The sequence below is a fragment of the Lytechinus variegatus genome, chromosome 17, assembly GCF_018143015.1.
Source record: "Lytechinus variegatus isolate NC3 chromosome 17, Lvar_3.0, whole genome shotgun sequence".
NCBI classification, from domain to species: domain Eukaryota; kingdom Metazoa; phylum Echinodermata; class Echinoidea; order Temnopleuroida; family Toxopneustidae; genus Lytechinus; species Lytechinus variegatus.
The window spans coordinates 29,184,189-29,203,439 of NC_054756.1; the positions used below are offsets into that span (position 1 = coordinate 29,184,189).

General features: G+C 36.6%; 2 protein-coding genes across 2 annotated transcripts in view; one reads left to right on the forward strand and one right to left on the reverse strand.

Moving 5' to 3' along the window:
* Positions 1 to 18,901, reverse strand: part of LOC121430969 (scavenger receptor cysteine-rich domain superfamily protein-like) — a 34,018-nt gene extending 15,117 nt beyond the window's left edge. Inside the window, exon 1 of the mRNA XM_041628409.1 lies at positions 18,531 to 18,901. Within this exon, the coding sequence (XP_041484343.1) occupies positions 18,531 to 18,606 (76 nt within the window). The 5' untranslated portion in view covers positions 18,607 to 18,901. The remainder of the gene's footprint in view (positions 1 to 18,530) is intronic.
* Positions 5,075 to 13,762, forward strand: LOC121430970 (probable G-protein coupled receptor 101). The gene is made up of 3 exons (XM_041628410.1): positions 5,075 to 5,468; positions 9,332 to 10,022; positions 10,768 to 13,762. Exons 1-3 carry the CDS (start codon positions 5,142 to 5,144, stop codon positions 10,968 to 10,970), a joined length of 1,221 nt encoding a protein of 406 aa, XP_041484344.1. The 5' UTR covers positions 5,075 to 5,141; the 3' UTR covers positions 10,971 to 13,762.
* Positions 18,902 to 19,251: the final 350 nt, after the last annotated feature.

Here is a 19,251-nt window from a genome sequence, read left to right on the forward strand (position 1 = left end):
AAGTCTTGCTATGTTCTCATTAGATATATGACCTCTTGCCCCTATTTCGATGGCTTCAAAATAAATAGAGTAACCGGTTTCGTTCAGGTCAGATAGCAGACCTTTGTATCGTTCGCACTTTCTTTCATGTGCGTTCTGAACATTAGTCTCAAATGGGACTGTCAGCTCTACCAAAAGAATTTTCTTCGTGTCTTCCCAGACTGCCACCATGTCAGGCCGTTGGCTTGTAGAGGACGTGGGGAGGGATGGTGCCCCCTGCTACAGAATAACCTTCGAGGTCTAAATAAAGACTAAAGTTGCTTGTAGCGGTTTCTTTAATTGTTCTGTAAATAGCCAAAAGCACATTGTTATGTCGCCACGTGAATCTGTCCAAAAAGGATGGGCAATGCGACAGAATATGATGTAAAGTGCCGGTTGTATTTGGGCAGTATGGACATTTGTCAGTGAGCCTCTTGCCCCAACGACATAGGTTGGAGTAAGAGGGGAGGGAGTCGATACATGAGTTCACAGCAAAACTTAGAACCTTACGGGGGAGATTAAACATGATAGATTTCCAGGTTATGTTTTCTTCTTGGAGTAAGAGCAATTTGGGAAAATTACCTTGGATTAAGAGTGGTTCGATTCTGTCTTTCCAGTATGATGTAACATCATCTTCAAGGTAAGAGTTGATTTTCCTTTTAATGACATTCCATGAGGAGCTACCAGATGAATCGTGATCAACAATGGCTTCTTGGACACCCTGACAGACAGCTACAGTAGACTGTTTATTTGTCCATTTTGATTCTCTTTCAAGTCTTGAATCCAGAGCAACTGAGACTACTTCATCTGCCAGTAGTCTGGATCTTGAGTAAGAAAGACAATGAGCTTTCCAATAGATATCTGATAATCTGGGTATGTCAAGACCCTGGGGAAGGTGAACTAATGCTATGTTAGCACCTCGGCTAGGTACGCCGAGCCATTTCTTTACGTATCTGTCTGTCAGAGTGTCCAGAGAATCAAGGTGAGTTTTGTTTAACGTGTGGACTGTCAACAAGAACCGGATTGAAGGAAGTAAGTATCTAACATAAATACATGCTTTGTATTCTGGACGAATCATAGCATTGTCTAGTCGTTTCAATTTCGATTCTAATTCATGTTTTACAAATTCGTACATATCACTTGTTTTTGCACTAAACGACAAATGTGAGCCTAAGACTTGATGAGGTTTGTCCTTTACAGATTCTACTCTCGTATCACCTATGAAAAAGGGGACATCGGTAGGTGTACCACCACTTATAGATAAACTACGACATTTGGAAGGCTTCAGAGTGAGACCCATGGACAGCAAGTAATCATTTAACTGGGTTGTCTGTTTTTGATTAGTTCGTTTATTACTTGAGATTAGATTAAAGTCATCTGCGTAAGGAGTAGTGATTATTCTTTGTCCATTAAGGTCGTAACCAGATCTTTGTTTTAATGATTCAAGATGTTCAAGTATGGGGTTAAAACATGCGAGAAAAATAACAGGGGAAAGGGGATCCCCTTGGAATACGCCTTTCCTAAATCGAAATTCTTTGGAAGTCCAAACCGGGCCGGATACTGAACCCTGAAGCCTACCGTACAGATTAGTGATGTATGTAATGAGGTTATCCGGAACATGGTAACTGTTCAGTGAATACGAAATTAGGGCATGACTCACGCTACCAGCCAGATCAAAGAAAGTCACATGGACAGTACGTTTCTTTTCTTTTGCATGTTGAATGATCTCATGTAACACTTCGTTGTGCTCGATACAGCCATTAATGTTCTTAATAAATGCCTTTTGAACCGATTTATCTATAAAATTATTCTCGGTCAAATATGATACAAGTCGGTCTGCCAGAATTTGGTGGAAGATTTTGCTAATGCAAGAAGTTAATGAGATCATTCGAAAATTACTTGGGGTATCTGGATCACCTGATTTGTGAATCAAAATTATCTTGGATTGAGACCATTCTTCAGGTGGATCATGACTTTCTAATAACAACTTTGAATATAAAGTAGCAAGGAAATGGTGGGTAGATTGAATATTTCTAAACAGGCCATACATTAAACCATCATAACCAGGTGCGGAGGTGGCCTTCTTTTGCAAGACCTGTTTAACCAGTTTCGGGGTCACAGGACCTAAATCAAAATCTGATGCATCTGTATCATTAACGGAAATATAAGGAACCCAGTTGAGATGGGAAGTGTTCAGTTCAGACGGTTGGGAGTATTTAATTGGGAAATAACTATCAGCATCTTCTTTTGTAAAGCTTGGCTTGACTGAAGGAGAGTCGAGATTACCATTACAAACGCGCTTCGAAAATGACCAAAAATCTTTCCGGTATTGTGACTCCTGAAATGCGGTCGTTTTGTAGTGTCGTTTCTCTCGTTCCTTTTTCTTCAAGAAAGAAACTGCTCTAACGGCGCAACGAAAATTCCGGCGGTCTTCTGTCGCATTTCTCCGAAAGCAAAGTTTACGGAGAGCATTTTTCTTTTTCTTTGCGTCAGCTAAGGTTTTCGATTCATGTGTTATACAGGACTTCGATCTTTGCTCTTCAATGAAATCAGGATGTGAAGAAAAATAATCAGACATTAATGAAGAGAATCGGACAGCTGCATTCTTCGGGGTAATGTCACCTTGTGACAACTCCAGGTAAAGCGAAGCCAGGAGGTCTTTAACTTCGGCATTACTTTGAACCCATTCATCGTTGGTAAACGGAGGTATGCTGAATCGCAGCGCTGTTGCGGAGTGTACAAAAGAATACCAAACGATTGCGTACCATAGTATAAATGCCATGCTGTTGCCAAGTTTGTTTCCTTTGCATATAAATAAACACGGTCAACAAACTCACCGGATCATCCAACTTTGAACTGCGGAACGTCAGAACGGATTTGTCGGGAAAGCTCTGGGGATGGAGATCCTAGTGAAGGCTCAAAGATATTCTCCAGATGGTGAAATAGGACCAAGTTGTAAAGATAAGTCCAAGAAATTCCCCCCCAAAATGTCCTAGACAAATCCGCACTTCATAGCATAGTTCACAAACACATAAGGAAATAATAAGGAAATAACAGAACGTTGTAAAAATGAAATAAGGGCGGGCAGCCTGGGTCAAAATTGCAAAGTTTGCAGCGGTACAGAAGTCTTATGACTTATCGGCGCCAAAAAAAAAAAAATACATGCACTTGTACACAAGTTTCATCTTGGTTTGAGAATTTTTTAAATCGGCTGCTCACAAATTAAACAATACCTTTAATTAGAATTAGAATTAGAAATCCATCCATACAAAGTAACATTTATTTGCTTATATTTTCATAAATCTTATTTTTTCTTATATGAATTATAAAAAATCAATCTGTATAACATAAAATGATTATAAGGTGGGAACAGAAAAATGAGTTATTTCCACAAAGCAAGAGCATGTGGCTGGCTACGCATGTAACACAAAGAGGGTCTAAATGTTTTAGACACAATACAAGATAGAAATGATGGCTAGGAAGGGACTGAGAGAAGAGAGAGAAGTGGAGGGATTTAGAGAGTGAGAGGTTGGCAGGAAAGCGGGCGTGAATTACGGAGCAAATTTGAGAGTACAACCATGCTTTCTACCTCCATGGTACAACACATGTTCAATTAAATTCATTTGTTTATTCAACCATCAGAAGGATAAAATCAGTACAATCTACAGTATTAACATAGTATCAGAATAAAATAGATGGTTCGGAGACCCCGGTGAGGTGCATGGTGTGACCATGGAGGTAGAGGGCTGTAACAACGATTGCAACAAAAAAATGACATCGGAAGCGACTATTGAATGAAAAGAAGAACGTTTGTACTACAGAGCTCTTACGTGCCGATAAAATATAATAGATAAAACATGAAAGGGCCCCGGAGGACTCGGTAATAATCTGGGGTTTTACGACGAAAAAAATGAAAAAGGGCATAACAAAATACCTATAAGAATAAAATACTTAAAGTGATTGGTTGACATTGGTTTGACTTTTAAAAAATCTGAGCTAGAAGGTCACACTTGTCACCTGTGTCTGTGATATGTTACAAAAATGAAGCCCAGAAAAAATTGCGTCACAAAATCATTATTTAGTGCTTCAAAAAGTGACCGGAAAAACCATCTTAATTTCATCCCATTCACTTATGTGTAGTATTAGGGTGTCTATAAGACACCTATTTACAAAATCAGTGTTTGCCTTGTAGTTTTAGCTTTTCATTCTCAATAATGGTTGTTTTCAGGGTTTATTAGTTCTAATACATGCACTTGTACACATGTTTCATCTTGGTTTGAGAATTTTTTAAATCGGCTGCTCACAAAGTTAAACAATACCTTTAATCAATTATTTTTCGGCAAAAACAATCTTGTAGATATTTGTTTGTGATGTCATGATGCATATCTTCACAAAAATATAGCTTCATTATGCCTCATGGCTTTTTAAAGCGAGTTACATCATTTCTATACGCGTGCAAATTTTCGCAATGATCACGCGATCAGCGGTCGAGAGCGATTTTAGTGTTCATACCACTAATCAGATATTTGATCTTTAAACTTGCGTTGGTCGGAATGATCACATGTTCCTACAATTTCTTAGAATACTGGGTTGCAACGGATACCGTAATGTGCGCAGTATAAACAACCGTATAGCTTTATAAATAATGTTTAAAGAAGTTATAGGAGAAACATCAACACAGTCGTACGAAACTAGAACTATCTACATTCTATACGGAAATCGGAATATAAATATCATAATGAAATATATGAATGAATTGTCATTTTACGTTGATCTTTTTTCAGTACAGTGATGAATTATGTTTCCCTTTATAGTTAAAATTAAACATAACAAACACTAACAATGTAACTGAGCATAGAAATATTGTCATGTTGTTTACAACGCTTTGATATTGAAAGTTCACCAATTATCTAAGAAATTTACAAAGTTTCGAGCCAAGAGGAAAATAAAGCTTCAGTGGCAATAGCCGTTAAAGTCACGTGGTAATTTCATTTCGGTGAAAAGTGTCAATACCATTTCAGATAGCATCACTCTGCTTTATTTGACCTGTCATCATCATATCTACATAGTAACTCGTCTGAGCTATCACTTCTTTGTTCCTCTTGAGAGACTGCGATATCAGGATGGATTCTCGCGATATGATGTCGGCTCCCACAATCGAGACGGCGTACGAACCAACTGATAATGCCACGACTTACCACGAGTCGACTTCACTAGTGGCTGTCATCGAAGGAATCACTATTTACTCCATTTTTCTTGGAGCGTTTGCCGCCAACCTGATTGCAATGACCATGATCCTTCGAGATAGGAATCTTCGGAGAAATCTTCATAACTGGCTCATTCTGAACCTGATTGTAAACGACCTTGGTTTTACGATTACAAAGGCCATGGTGATGGTAAGCGTGTTTGACCATGGGTCTTTTCTTCTTCAGAACAAGATCATGTGCTTGGTGAGTCTTACAGTAAAGACATTGTGGTGTGGCTGGTGTACAACATCGGTCATTTCAATCCATTGTTAACTTCTGGTGTTGTTCAAATATTGTGTTGTTACAATTACACTTTATGGCGATATGTTCATTTTCTAGGGTGTAATATTGACACCTCATGGTGTGAACCTCTTGTTTCATTTGGTGTGGCAAAGTAATAAGAACACCAAAGTTAGGATAAATCATCTCCTTGTCTTAAATTTAAAGGAACCGATGGGTTCTTGAAGATATCATATGCATACATAATTGTTTGAACCGTGAGCAGCAAATATGTCACTGGTTTGACCGGCCACCAAACACCAACAAAACAAAAGAAAAACTAGAATTTTAATTCGTCATGAGGACGAATTAGGTGGTCTGTCATGAATTTTCGTTCAGTGTCGGCTAATGTTGTATGAAATGAATTACTTAGATATGATATGATTGATAATCTTGATCATAGACATCATAGGAATAAATTTGGACCATTGCTAAATGTGATTATTAATGTGGTGAGGACAATCGTGATGATTATAATGATGGTGGTGATAATACAATACGGTTAATATGAAATGAAGTTTGGAGCACGTAAAACGCCTTAAAAACTCCTAAAAAATTTCAGACGATTTTACCAAAATTGACATTCTAAAATTGCGTAATGAAAGGCGCCTTAATTTTCACAGCAGCTAGTTTTTAATCGACAGTTTTAAGTTTTTTTATGCAAAATTTTTTTAAAAATCTTTTGTACTGTTAGCAAGATTTCAAGCAAGAATTTTTACAATTTCAATGGGTATAAATTTAACAGAATACTTGAAAATACATAGGTGATACTTTATTAAAACTAAAATATCTTTAATACTTTTGTTCAAAATTTCTGCTAAATTTCAATAATTTTAAAAAACTTATCAGTGATTTTTTTTATAAAAGAATTAAGTAGAATTTTGTTGTAAAAGTTTGCACAATTTCTGCAAATTTCTTAACATTTCACATTTTTTCCGTCAAGAATTTTCAATATCCACTGATTAATTGAGTATGACTGAAATTTACTTGAAAATTCTTTCGTGATGATTTTTAATGAAAAAAAATCAGGTAAAATATTAAAATACCAGCAATTTTCCCGCAAAATTAAGGGAAAATGTGTAATTAACTAAATTGCACATTTTTTAAATTTTATTTAAGGTACCTGATAATTTGTTATACGTTATATTCAATAAAAATGACCCCCAAAAAATCTGGGAATTTCCACAAAATGTCTGGAATGAAATTTTTCCTCCAAATAGCGTTTGAATATTGTAGCTTTTACTAAAAAAAATACATAGATGATGTTTTACAATGTAAAAATTACCTCTTAAAAAGTTCCGGAAAAACTACGAAAAATGTCCTTCATGAAAAACCACAAAACCAGTGCGCTTGAATTTTACAGGAAGACCGTAAAATTGAATAATAAAACATTTTCTCAAAAAAATTCTCAAAAATTAGGCCCAGAAAAAATTTGCAAAAACTTAAACAGGTCACAAAACATTGATGCTGTGGTCAAAAATTAAAATTATTTTTCGACTACATCATATCAAAATTTAAGAGAAAACTGACCACTAATAACGAAGATACGGTCAAATATGCATAAATACGTTGACGTATGTTGCGAAAATGTGTAATTTTTATTTTTAACGTAATTTTGTGGTATTTATGCAATTTCCAGATGAGATATTGACTATATCCAAGAGTGAGGAAAAATTGGGGGTCAACGGACTCCCTGAAGAGCTACAGTGAATTTTATACAGGCATATTTTTGCCCACTTATGACTTATTTTGCGAGTTTGAACGCGCGTGCAATGCAACTTTGAATGGACGCGCATTCCGGTGTTATTGGTCGTAAGAGGCTGAATTAGGTATCAAATTAATCAGAAGATAATTGACAATGGACAGACATAAAATAAATGACGACTCGGAGAGGCATACCGATGGTAGGAGCAAGAACGCGCATGCATACCTGTGCGCGCGCAAATTTTTGACATGCTCAAAATGGCCTGAAACGTACCCAAACTTGACCAAGGTTGATTTGGAGAATTTTCAAATTTTGACGCGCGCGTACGTGCGCGTCGTGACCTTTGCATGACCTCTGTTGACATGTCCTGATGACTTGTCGTTTGAACTTGATATGATGCAAATATAGATGATTTTTGATGATTAGTTGCGATGATATGATCAATCATTTAATTTCACAAAATGGAGCCTAGATGACGTCATCATGATTTGATAACCTTGAAAAGTTTCGTTTCGCATATCCATAATGATTGTCATACATGACATGAAAATCAAGGAAATTGACATGCCCGATATTGAGATAAAGTGGTCACTAGCTTTGGCAATAAAAATAAAGAAAATGCTGACGAATATAATAGGTTATCTGTCATATTCATGACAGACCACCAAAAAATAGGGTTTGTATTGAATTCGAAAAAGCACAACTTGAGATTTAACATGACATATAACTTATCAAAATTTATCAACAATAGCCCTCACATATAATTAATTAAATGTAGAAGAAACTAATCAGGAGCCTTAGAAGATCAGGAGAAAGCAAAGTTTGAGGTTCTGGATTAACTCAATGATAATAATGATGTGCATACTGTACAATCTCGGAGAAACTTCCAAGCTTTGCGCCCCCAAAAAAAATATCAAAGAAACTCGTGTATCTTGTTTTTTTTTCTATTCAACTATACATATTCAAATTTGACGGTATGAAGAAAAGAATTATTATTTCAAATAAGCTTTTTTCCCCTTCTTGCTTTCTGAAGATCGAAATATGATTGTGGATATTTACAAAGAACCTTCCCTGGCGAGTGTTGGTTTCATCAAGGTATTTCAATTCCACAATCGCGGTTGCCGTGGTTGGATAGTTATCTGATTAATGTCAAGAGGTGTAATCGACACAATAATGATAATTATTAATATTATTATAATGATATCATAGGATTTGTATAGCGCACGTATCCACCTTCTCCGTCTATTACATCGGATATCGCTTCCCCCTTTATTTTAGGTACGTGATCATATCATCTTCCTAAGATCTAATACCACTTTTAGGCAACTATACAGTGCGTATCAAAAAAGTTTACACTTTGATTAAGTCCTGGGAATTAAAAAAATATACAACATGTGGGTAATTTTTTCACATATAATCTTGGGTTTGGGACTCATCTATCTAAAGAAATTAAAAGTTTTGACAGAATGTTACACTTGAGTGAACATTCCGTTTTTGTAAAGCTCGCAAAAATCCGTTTGCGCAGAAATGCTCGTTTTCACTCTGTGACAAGGGGAAAGGGCGAAATCAAACTTACCCTGCGAAGCATTCCTCATACATTTCCCTTGCACTTTTAGTCAATTGAAATGAAACGGATACAGTCAAGCATTTTGTAACAATTTTGCCACCCAAATTGAAATTTCAAAACAGTAAGCACAACTTTTACTTTTTGTACCAGCTGAATCTGAACGAAAGTTTATATCAGACATCTCCAGCATTTTTTCACTAAGTTTTTATCATTTAAAGTGGTTTTACACTTCATTTTTCATTTAATACTTGTTTCTCTACACTTTTTCCAAGCTTGACCATGAATTACAAAATGAAAATCAAGCCTTAGCCATTTCATGTAAATCACAGCTCAATGTAAAGCAATTATCGTCACGATGGTCTCGGTGTGTGGGGGAGTGGGGTGGGGCGCAATGCACAATTCGAAGAGTTTTGGGCAAGTGTAAACTTTTTTATACGCACTGTATAATGTAAATAATGCATAATGCGGTGCTCTGAACGATAAAAGTACCCCTTTCCTGCTTGTTTCTGTACATAGGTTAGTGGAAACGTTCTTTTCGTCTTCGGAAACTTTGCGACAGTCATGGTAATCTCTGTTGACCGCTATTTGTCCGTTGTTTGGTCAGAACGGTTCCCTCCTTCGAAGCCAAGAACCATTGTTTTCATTGCCATCACTTGGGTGATCGCCATTGGATCTTCATTCCCCTCTTTATTCGGAAGGCTAGCCAAGATCAGGTACAAGCAGAAGTCTCACGGGTGTGGTCCAGACTGGGAGGGAAACTGTTTCTATTACATCATTTTGAACATCGCCATGTTTGCCTTCATAGTCCCAGCGATGGTTCTCTGCTATACTGGTGTGTTCCTGAAAGTGTGGCGTCAACAACAAGTGCTTCGATCCAAAGCCTTCGGGAAACCTAGCGTCGTAAGCACTCCCATGCTCGTACCTTCTGTACAGGACGACGACAACGGTGATGACTATAGTAAGGACATACAAACAGATGATGACAACAATCCGGACGAAGGCACTTCTTCGATTATTCTTACTCCGGCAAATTCATTGGATTGTACTCGGTCTTTAAGCATAAAGGAATCTATCACCAACCATGTTAAAAGACAAAGCAAGGAAGGAGAGGGTATCCACAGAGGAACCTTGACGACGGTGATCAAGATTAAGAACCACCGGTCCATGCAGAGGAAACTCAACATCGAGAAAAGGGTTGCCCTAACTGGTAAAAAAAAATCTTTAAAATATCAGACTCTGAAGCAGAAGTAAAAGCTAATCAGATCCCTGATTACACTCGTCTTGGAGTTAGATATACGTCTTTTTAGAGTGCATTTTACATCCTTTGGAGTGAAAATGTCTTTTCAAAATATGTCGTTTACTCCAGAATGAGTTTTGATGCATTCTATATAAATTCAAAGTTCACTCCAAAGAGATTGATCCCTTTTATCACTCCGAGAGGGGTATGATTAGGGGACAGATTAGCTCTTTGGCATTCACGAGTAAATAATATTGTCATATATGATTAATTGGTTTGACTCCAAAATTTTTATTATTTTTATTTCGACGGCAAATCAAATCACAATAAAATACAGTAATATTAATTATAATAGCACATATTCATGAATTGAATTTAAATCAATATCTCGGAGCAATAGCCGATGAATCCGTTCGATAGTGTTACATTAGGATTTTAGAGTAGGGCATGTACTTTTCCCTGAATCTATAGCGGAAGTTATTTTGTCATTTTTTCATATTAATATCCTGATGTACCCCCTCGCCACCGTTGCCACCAGAAGTCGATCTTCTAATATATCCCTACAAAGATGGCTATTCATATAATTATCATGTTAATGGGATATGTTGTTATCTGTTCCTTACAGCGCAGACTTTCCCAGATCCAACCTATTTGAAAGTTCTAATTAGGTTATTTAGCAAACTCTCTTCGTGTTTTCATTTCCGTTCGTTTTCAGGGACCCTACTCGTGCTTACAACCCTCGGGTGCTGGGCGCCATATTGCGTCGTTAACTCCTGCGTGCTATCCCTCCGCATCCCTCACTGGGCTATGGTGGCGGCTGTGTGGTTGGGATCATGTAACTGCTTATTGGATCCTCTCATCTACACCTTCATGCAGAGACGAATTGGATCACGCTGTCGCTGCTTTCATAGCCACTGAAAGGTTCGACTAAAGCCGATGATTTTTTTTCAATCTGTGATTCAGTCAAGACCTAATACCATAGCTTATATACGTTTCCTGCTGTCTTTGGGCTTAGCCTTTGGTACAGTTGATTTTGAGTTTATTGTAAAATGATGTCCTAGAGATTATACGCCATCATTTTCCTTTCTCTCCGGTCATACTGGTATGACACTTATCTAAATGGCCGACATTTTAGCTTCTGTATAGATAGTATACGTATAGTATAGTAAGTCTATCCAATATTGGATAGCGTACCCCAGGCTTCCGTTCTCGGGCCTTTGCTTTTCTCCTTCATTATCAAGTTTCCATCATGCAATGTCACGAAATACACGTGCTTTCATCACGAAAATAAAAAAAGACAACGGTGATGAAAATGTTTAAGCGTTGAAAGATGCCACAATGCCGAGGCCATATTAATCGTTAAGCTCTTTGACCCAAATTCACGACAGGGTTTGTCTCATCACTAAGTATCCACGCATTTATCCATTTCCTTTAGCGCAGTTGGCTGGATTCAGTCAAATTGTCAATTTAATAATGTTGTAAAGAAAAAAAAAAGATTTTCGGGAGGTTTCTTTTTTTTCATTGCCATGAGGACGGGTTGATTACATAGCAAATCGATTGAAAATGCAAGTCAAAACACAATAAACAGCTGAAAATCTATGTCAAAAAATTTGTTAACTGGAAAAGCAGATTGTTCTATAAGATTCGGAGCTTACGAATCTTGACAAAAATGTCGATTGTCCACAGTGCATGATGACACTGTTGCTTTTATCCACCGATTTCCGACAAAGCCTGCTTTGTAATGAAGGGCTTTCGACAATCGATTCTCTGTGTTCCAGAAAATGTCTGCATAGTGGTTGCAAAAGTTCCCTATTGAGAGCCTGAAGTGCGTTCAAATTTGAATTGCCCAGATTATAAACACACGTAAGGGTTGTTGAAGGAAAATCCTTTCGTTGCATCATTTTACTAACACTTTCACCGCCTATCATTCATTTAATATGCCATGAACACGCGTTCAATTTGTTACTTAGGTCTACGCACTTATATAAATGACTTCCGGTTACGTTTGATGCATGAGTTGTGTATTTTAATGAAGAGTAATACTCAGAAGCAAACGAGGAAGGAAGTTGAAGCATGTAGCTACAATGATGTCGATCTACGTAATCCTTTTATAGACACTGTAGGGAATAATGTTTTTAGATTTTTGTTTAGCACATTGCTAAGCCCGTCGATATGAATGTCTCACATGTATGGATTATAGTTTAGTTCAGTTTAGTTTACTCCAACGATGTTGTAGGACGAAGCCTGTTCATCGATCAAAGTAGAAATGTCTATTGCTGCTCTCCTTCAGACAAAATTAGATGCGCTACTTATGTTGGCATGGAGGAGTGGCAGGGGTATCGTAGACAGTGAAAAATCCCATGGAAACACACAAGAAACGAAAATTACTCAAAGTCATAGGCAATCTTAAAAAGTTAAAATCTATTTGCACAAAAAGTGCAAACAACTTGTTGTTTAAGTGACAGGTTTAAACAACATGCTTATAAGATTGTAAACAGTGTTTTTAATATAGTCATGATAGTGTAGGTCTGTGAATAAAATGCACTAAACATGCAAAAGGAAGTATCATACTAAAAACTCTATTACTCAGACGATTTTATTCTATTTAATAATTCAAGGAGAGATTAAGCCATTAAAAGATTTTGGCATATAATGGCAAATACAAGGGGAAATAATTTTCACAAATAATTTACAATTTAAGATCTCTGGAATAAGCGTTACAGTTTGGAATACGTACATAAATTCCCAAGCAAAGTGGGTCGGTAAATTTGTCTCATAACATACAGTGTCCATTTAAAAAAAGGGTAATTCCGTTTAAACTAGCCAAATGATTCACCATATTCCATTTGAATTTTTTTTTCTCATTTATTTTTTTTCAATACATGAAAAGTTGATGGATAGCTAACCAAGACGAATTTGAATTTCATTATCAAAATTGAGTTGTGGAGAAAATGATGTTGTTCACAATTACGTAAAAAATGGCGACGAACTTGCACAATAAAGGGATTGCTCATAATAATTGCTTCGTTGTCATACTGTGTGTTTTTTTCTTTTTTTTTTCTTTGCCGTTCTTCCAAAGTCTCAATCACAAATTTGACATTAAATTCAGACCACACAAATTTGTGATAAAAATATATTGATGATGGTGATGTTTTCTTGCAGGACTCTCTACATGAAAGGTTTATATCCTCCCGTGTATTTTTATGAAGATTAAGTAGGCCTACGTCTACAATGAAAGAATAGATTTTTATTATCTCGGCTCGCTGCACTCGTTCGGATTGATTGAATGACTGCATTTATTCTTTTTCACTCCAAAATTAACAAAAGTTACAATGTAAAGCATAACACAAAAATATCATATACAGAAATGAAAAAAGGGAACCCACTGGAAAGCGAAGCTTAATGTTAGTACGGGTTCCCTGCAATAAATAATTAAAGTATATCTTTGATCAATGAAATTCAATTCGTAAATTAAAAAGGTTTGTACAATGAAAAATAATACCAGTTGGGTCAAGCTTTTAACTCATTAAGTTACAATTAACAGATAAAAAATATTATATCATACCCCTGCTGTATACAAACAAAAACCTGAGTTCAGGAGTGTGTGAACAGACAATCACTTGGACAAGACAGGACGAATACTGAAAACAAAACAAAGACAAAAACGGCACACACAAACAAAAACAAAACAGAACAGGACAAGACATCAAAAAAAAGGAAAAGAAAAGGAACAAAAAGAGAGAAATAAAATGAAATGTGAGAGGAGAGGAAGAAAGAGAAGAAGGAAGAAAATAAGGGAAGAACAAAAGAGGTGGTAGCTGCTTACGCAGAAATGTTTGAGTTCTGGGGTTTATACCATAGGATAAGAATTTTCTTTAACCCTCGACTGAAATTTAAATGTGTTGGTTTGTTACATAATGATTCTATAAGGGAGTTCCATAGCTTGATACCTGTAAAAATAAATGCTTTATTCAAGAGGATGGTTCTAGCTCTTGATGGAAGAAAGAGCCCGCCGGACCTAGTAGGATAACGATGATAGTACAACGCCTACTTAGCTTGTTGTACGGGATCAAATGGGAGGCTGAATGTCACACATTCGTACCGTTGCACACAAGACGTACCATCCAAAATGTACCATTGCACGGCTTTAGGAGGTGACGTCACAATGCGATTTCATTGAGTAAAAAGCGCGTACATCCCGCTGTCTAAATGCGCAATGCTGTCCAAGATCATGTGCGCTTGTGGGATTTTGCTTTTCGCTTTCAATATTTTTGCTCCCTTTTCATAAATGACTGGAGGGGGAAACTCATGTTTTTTTATATGTTCGCTAGGATCCGAGGCGTTGTACAACACAAATAGCGAATATTCTTATTCGTGCAATGGTGCGATATTTCGCATTCGGTGAAAGAAAGAAACGCTCTACTCAACTCGGCTAACGTCTCGTTGAATAGAGCATCTTCCTTTCACCTCATGCGAAATCTCGCACCATTGCACTCATGCCTATGATACAAGTCACCAATCTTCAAAATATTAGATTTATGGAAAAGTTCGTCAGTGTGTGAGCGAAAATCAGCATGACAAATAATACGAATTGTTTTCTATTGTCTAGGTAGTTCCTGAACCACTCCAAGGCTATTACCCTGATAATCTACGAATACATTTAAAGTTTCCAAATTTGAAATTTTATTTCATTTAAACTGAAGGAAAATATATAAAATGCTACATAATAAGTGCCTGCCATACAAGAAAAAACAATGCATGCAATAAAATACAATACAAAAAAATCGTAAGCGTGGGAAAACAAGAAAATGATACCCATAAAAATGGATACCTATGAAAAGGGTACCACAAATAGCAAAAAAATGCTCATCAAGTGTGGCATCCTGAACACAGTTGAGTACATGAAAATAAAAAAGCCAAAGTCCATAAGAGGTCATTTAGAGAAGATCGGGGAAAAAAAAGATTTTTTTTTTCAAATTTTGGCAATTAAAGTATTTTTGGCCAAAACACATCAGACAACATCATAAAACAAATTGAAGTGTACATTTTTTATGAAAATTAATATTCATGTGACTTGTGGGAGGGGACTTTTGTCTGGTGAACTTGGGTTGTTTTTAGAATCATATTTACTTACATTCTGACATTCATATACACATGATACAGGAAACTTCTGCAGTAAGTAGTAGATGTAATGAGAGAGGGCGCTATGATATGAATGTAAGAAAAGCCCAAGTCCTGGACTTGGGCTTTTCTTACACTCGTACCAGATTTTCCTCCTTTATTTACATGATTTAAGTCATTTCTACGACGATTTCAGATTTGTGTCATTATACACAAGATGAGTCGTTGGATAAGTAGCAATTTCTCATATCTAACTCAACTTCGCAAAAAATTGGACTGTGGCCGTTTTCATATTCAGATACTCAATTGAATAAATAGCTTGCAAATCATTTTCGAAACTAAACAAACATCGATTGAAATCATATAATCTAACCAATATAATATAATTGGTATATGTCGCAAAATTACGATTTTGTTAACAGTTTTACCCGCGAATTTTTTTTTCTTCGTTCGATTCTCCCGCTCAAAAAGTTTTTTCTCTGCTTTTGGTAACAATATATTGACCATAATAAATATTCAATCAACTAATAGTGTAATGAATAATAGTCAACAACTGCTTGTTTCCAACAAAACAAATATGCATAATTGTACACTGCTTGGCAGCTGAGTATTTTGTTTAAGAAAAACCAAAGGCCCAGTCCCTCTGGCCGATGGACACAAAACATTTGCATAAAGGATACAGCGGACAAGCAAATTTCGGGGGTTGCTCCATCCGTTTCACCCGCTCCAGAAATATACAACATTGGCGAAAACAAAAGGGAAAAACGGACGTGGGTAGTATGTGGCAAAGATGTTTAATGGATGTTTATCGGCAACCTAGAGGATGAAAGCGGATGGAAGTGGGTTACCGGGGGTTTTGAATCCTTTATACAGTGCGTATCAGAAATAAGTTTATACTTTGAAAAAAATCCTGTAAAATTATACATTTGTAATATCCTGAAGATTTTTGCACATTTTAACATTGGTACAGATCCATTTAAGCAAATGACAATATAACTATCGAAAAAATATTTCCGCTTGAGTGAGCACCACTTATTTTTGAAAAGTAAGTGAAAAATGATTGCTCAGAACTTTGAAATAGCTAGGCGAATAAAAGTAAACCTTTATCATGAAGGACACGTAGATTTTAGCAAGTAAAGTTGATATCTTCGACCTCTTTTAACTTGTTCCCTTGCCCAATACACATCGAAGAGCGCATTGCGCCCCGCCCCACTCCCCCACACACCATGGCCATCAAGACGATATTTGATTTACACTGAGCTGTGATTTACATAAAACGAATTAGGCCCGATTTTCATTTTGTTAATCATTGTCAAGCTTGGGAAAAGTGTGGAGAAACAAGTATTAAATGAAAAAATTAAATGTCAACCCACTTTATATAATAAAAACTTAGTGAGAAAGTTTGTTTGTTTGCTTGAAATTTATTTCTGCGTTCAACATGTTCAACATAATACAACATAATCAATTATTACATAGATTTTACAATTACATGTATATACATTTTAGACACACGTATCATTTACGATCTCTTTCTGAATATAAAAAAAGTATATGAAAAATATTATTTAATTCAATTTCAGAACGCAGGAGACCGTCGTCATGAGCGACCTGCTTGATGTTGACGACGGCCTCAAGGTAAAAAAAGCGACATGTAAAACTTAGACATTTTTTGACAAGAGGTCATGAGGGTGTAGTGCAAGTGCAAGTGTAGTGCAAGTGTAGTGCAAGTACATTAGAAGAGGGGTCAAAATTCATCATTAAAGTGCTGGAGATGTCTGATGTAAACTTTTGTTCAGATTCAGTTATGTCCTCAGATCCAGCTGGCACAAAGAGGGTAAAAGTTGTGCTTACTAAGTGTTGAAATTTCAATTTGGGTGTCAAATTTGTTTTAAAATGCTTGAATGTATATGTTTTATCTTAATTGACTAAAAGTGCAAGGGAAATGTAGGAAAAATGTATCGCAGGGTAAGTTTGAGTCCGCCCTTTCCCCTTGACACTGCGTGAAAACGAGCATTTCCGATCTGCGCAAACAGATTTCTGCGAGCTTTACAAAATGGACAGTGCTCACTTAAGTGTAACATTCTGTCAAAAATTGTACTTTCATTGGATAGATGAGACCCGAACCCAAGATTATATGTGAAAAAATTACCCATATGTTGTATATTTCTTTAATTCCCAGAGCTTTTTCAAAGTGTAAACTTTTTTTGATACGCACTGTATAGGAGATGCATACGCTTACATCCTTTCTTATTTCCGCGCTGCTAGCGATGTATGAACGTTCCATGTACCTTTGATCTTTCCTCCCTCTTTTTGATTTCAGCTTCAGTAGATGTGAGTTGCGACTTGCGAGGATGTAATGCCCAGAGGACGCAAAGAAGATAAAGCGGACGATCAACGGGTGATAACGGATATAGAACGTTTGTTGCTGGTATGTCGCGAATTTACATCGACATAGCGGAAAGTTCATCCGTACAAAAAAAAATTGTAGCTCAAAACTTGTTTGCGTGGATGAAGTCACAGTGGACGGATGCTCGATGGATAGATCGTATGTTACACACGTGTGATGAGTACACAACGGATGCATAGCGTTTTCCAGCGGATGGCATTTCTTTTTACATTTTACATCCTCTTTGCATCCCTCAGTGCAGTGGGGCCGAGTCGCAAAAAATTTACGGGTTTTTACAATTAGGCTTTATCGAGCTTCTGAACGGCTTGAAGTACTTGACATCACACTTTGTCAGAAGGCTTGTTATTACATAGGTTTGGACATAGAAAATATAGACAATTTTCTTTTTTTTTTCTCTCTCTCTCTCTCTCCAAATTATAAATTCGATTTGCAGATGAAAATGACAACGACAGTTATTCAGTGCTCAAATAGAAGAAACCTAACACTGAACTCTCACTGTAGTTTTTTGCGATTTCTTTGTTTAGCTCTTACAGGGCCTAAAAACATTGAGACCAACGAAAGGACTAAATAGTAGTAGTAGTAGTAGTAGTAGTAGTAGTAGTAGTAGTAGTAGTAGTAGTAGTAGTAGTAGTAGTATAATAGTAGTAGTAGTACTAGTAGTAGTAGTAGTAGTAGTAGTAGTAGTAGTAGTAGTAGTAGTAGTTTTAGTAGTAGTAGTAGTAGTAGTAGTAGTAGTAGTAGTAGTAGTAGTGGTAGTACAATTTAGTAGTAGGCCATATAGGGCGAATCGTTAAAGGTAATAAGGTCAATGTTACTGTAGATGAAGTTGGCCGTACAGGTCGACAGTTCTTGTAAATATTCAGTATGCCTGCACGCGTATGACAATAATGAAAATACTATGGATAGTCAAAATTAAGTTTAGGTTTATATCAAATAAACGTGATACTCACACACACTTGACACATAGGTCACGTACGCTGCTGTCAACGCCAAACACAGATATATTCCAGAGCAATTATTAGCCATATTTCCGAGTTCTCCTTGTAAAAGATCTTTCTGACAATTCTACATGTCGTCAGAGTACCCGCATAAAGATCAAGCACATTATTCCATCCATACAGTAGTTGGAACGCAGAGGTGATATGAAAACGACGCACCGGATATGACATATCCGGGTCAAAAGATCTTTTTCCCTGTAAATTATGTTATTAAGGTCATTCGTATGATATAGATTTCAATATCACAGCATTTTGATATCACATTTGAACACGACAGGAAATACATGTAAGCATAAAAGTGTTGCAAATAAGTCATTATTATAAATAATCTCGGGACCACGATGTTGATACGTTTCGACTCATTTATAATTGCCTGTTCGTCTAATGCCAACTCGTCCAATTACCGCATGATTTACTTTTATTTAGTCTCGTCTATTGCCAATCCGTCCTCCAACATTATTTTCGTCTAACAACCATTTCGTCTAATTACAATCTGGTCCTTTATTTACTTCGTAAAATCACCAGTTCGTCTAAGAACGATTCGATAACCAGTTGGTCTAATATCCGTTTTATTTACATTTACTTTGCCCTATGAACACTTAGCCCAGTTAGACCAAATGGTATATGGACAAAATGGCTATTGGACCAACTGGTTATTAGACGAAAATGTTGG

Coding starts and splice junctions, on each gene's coding strand:
- LOC121430970 (XM_041628410.1), top strand. CDS start 5,142: ATGGATTCTCGCGATATGATGTCGGCTCCCACAATCGAGACGGCGTAC. Junction 5,469..9,331: donor AGAACAAGATCATGTGCTTG/GTGAGTCTTACA, acceptor TTCTGTACATAG/GTTAGTGGAAACGTTCTTTT. Junction 10,023..10,767: donor GAAAAGGGTTGCCCTAACTG/GTAAAAAAAAAT, acceptor GTTCGTTTTCAG/GGACCCTACTCGTGCTTACA.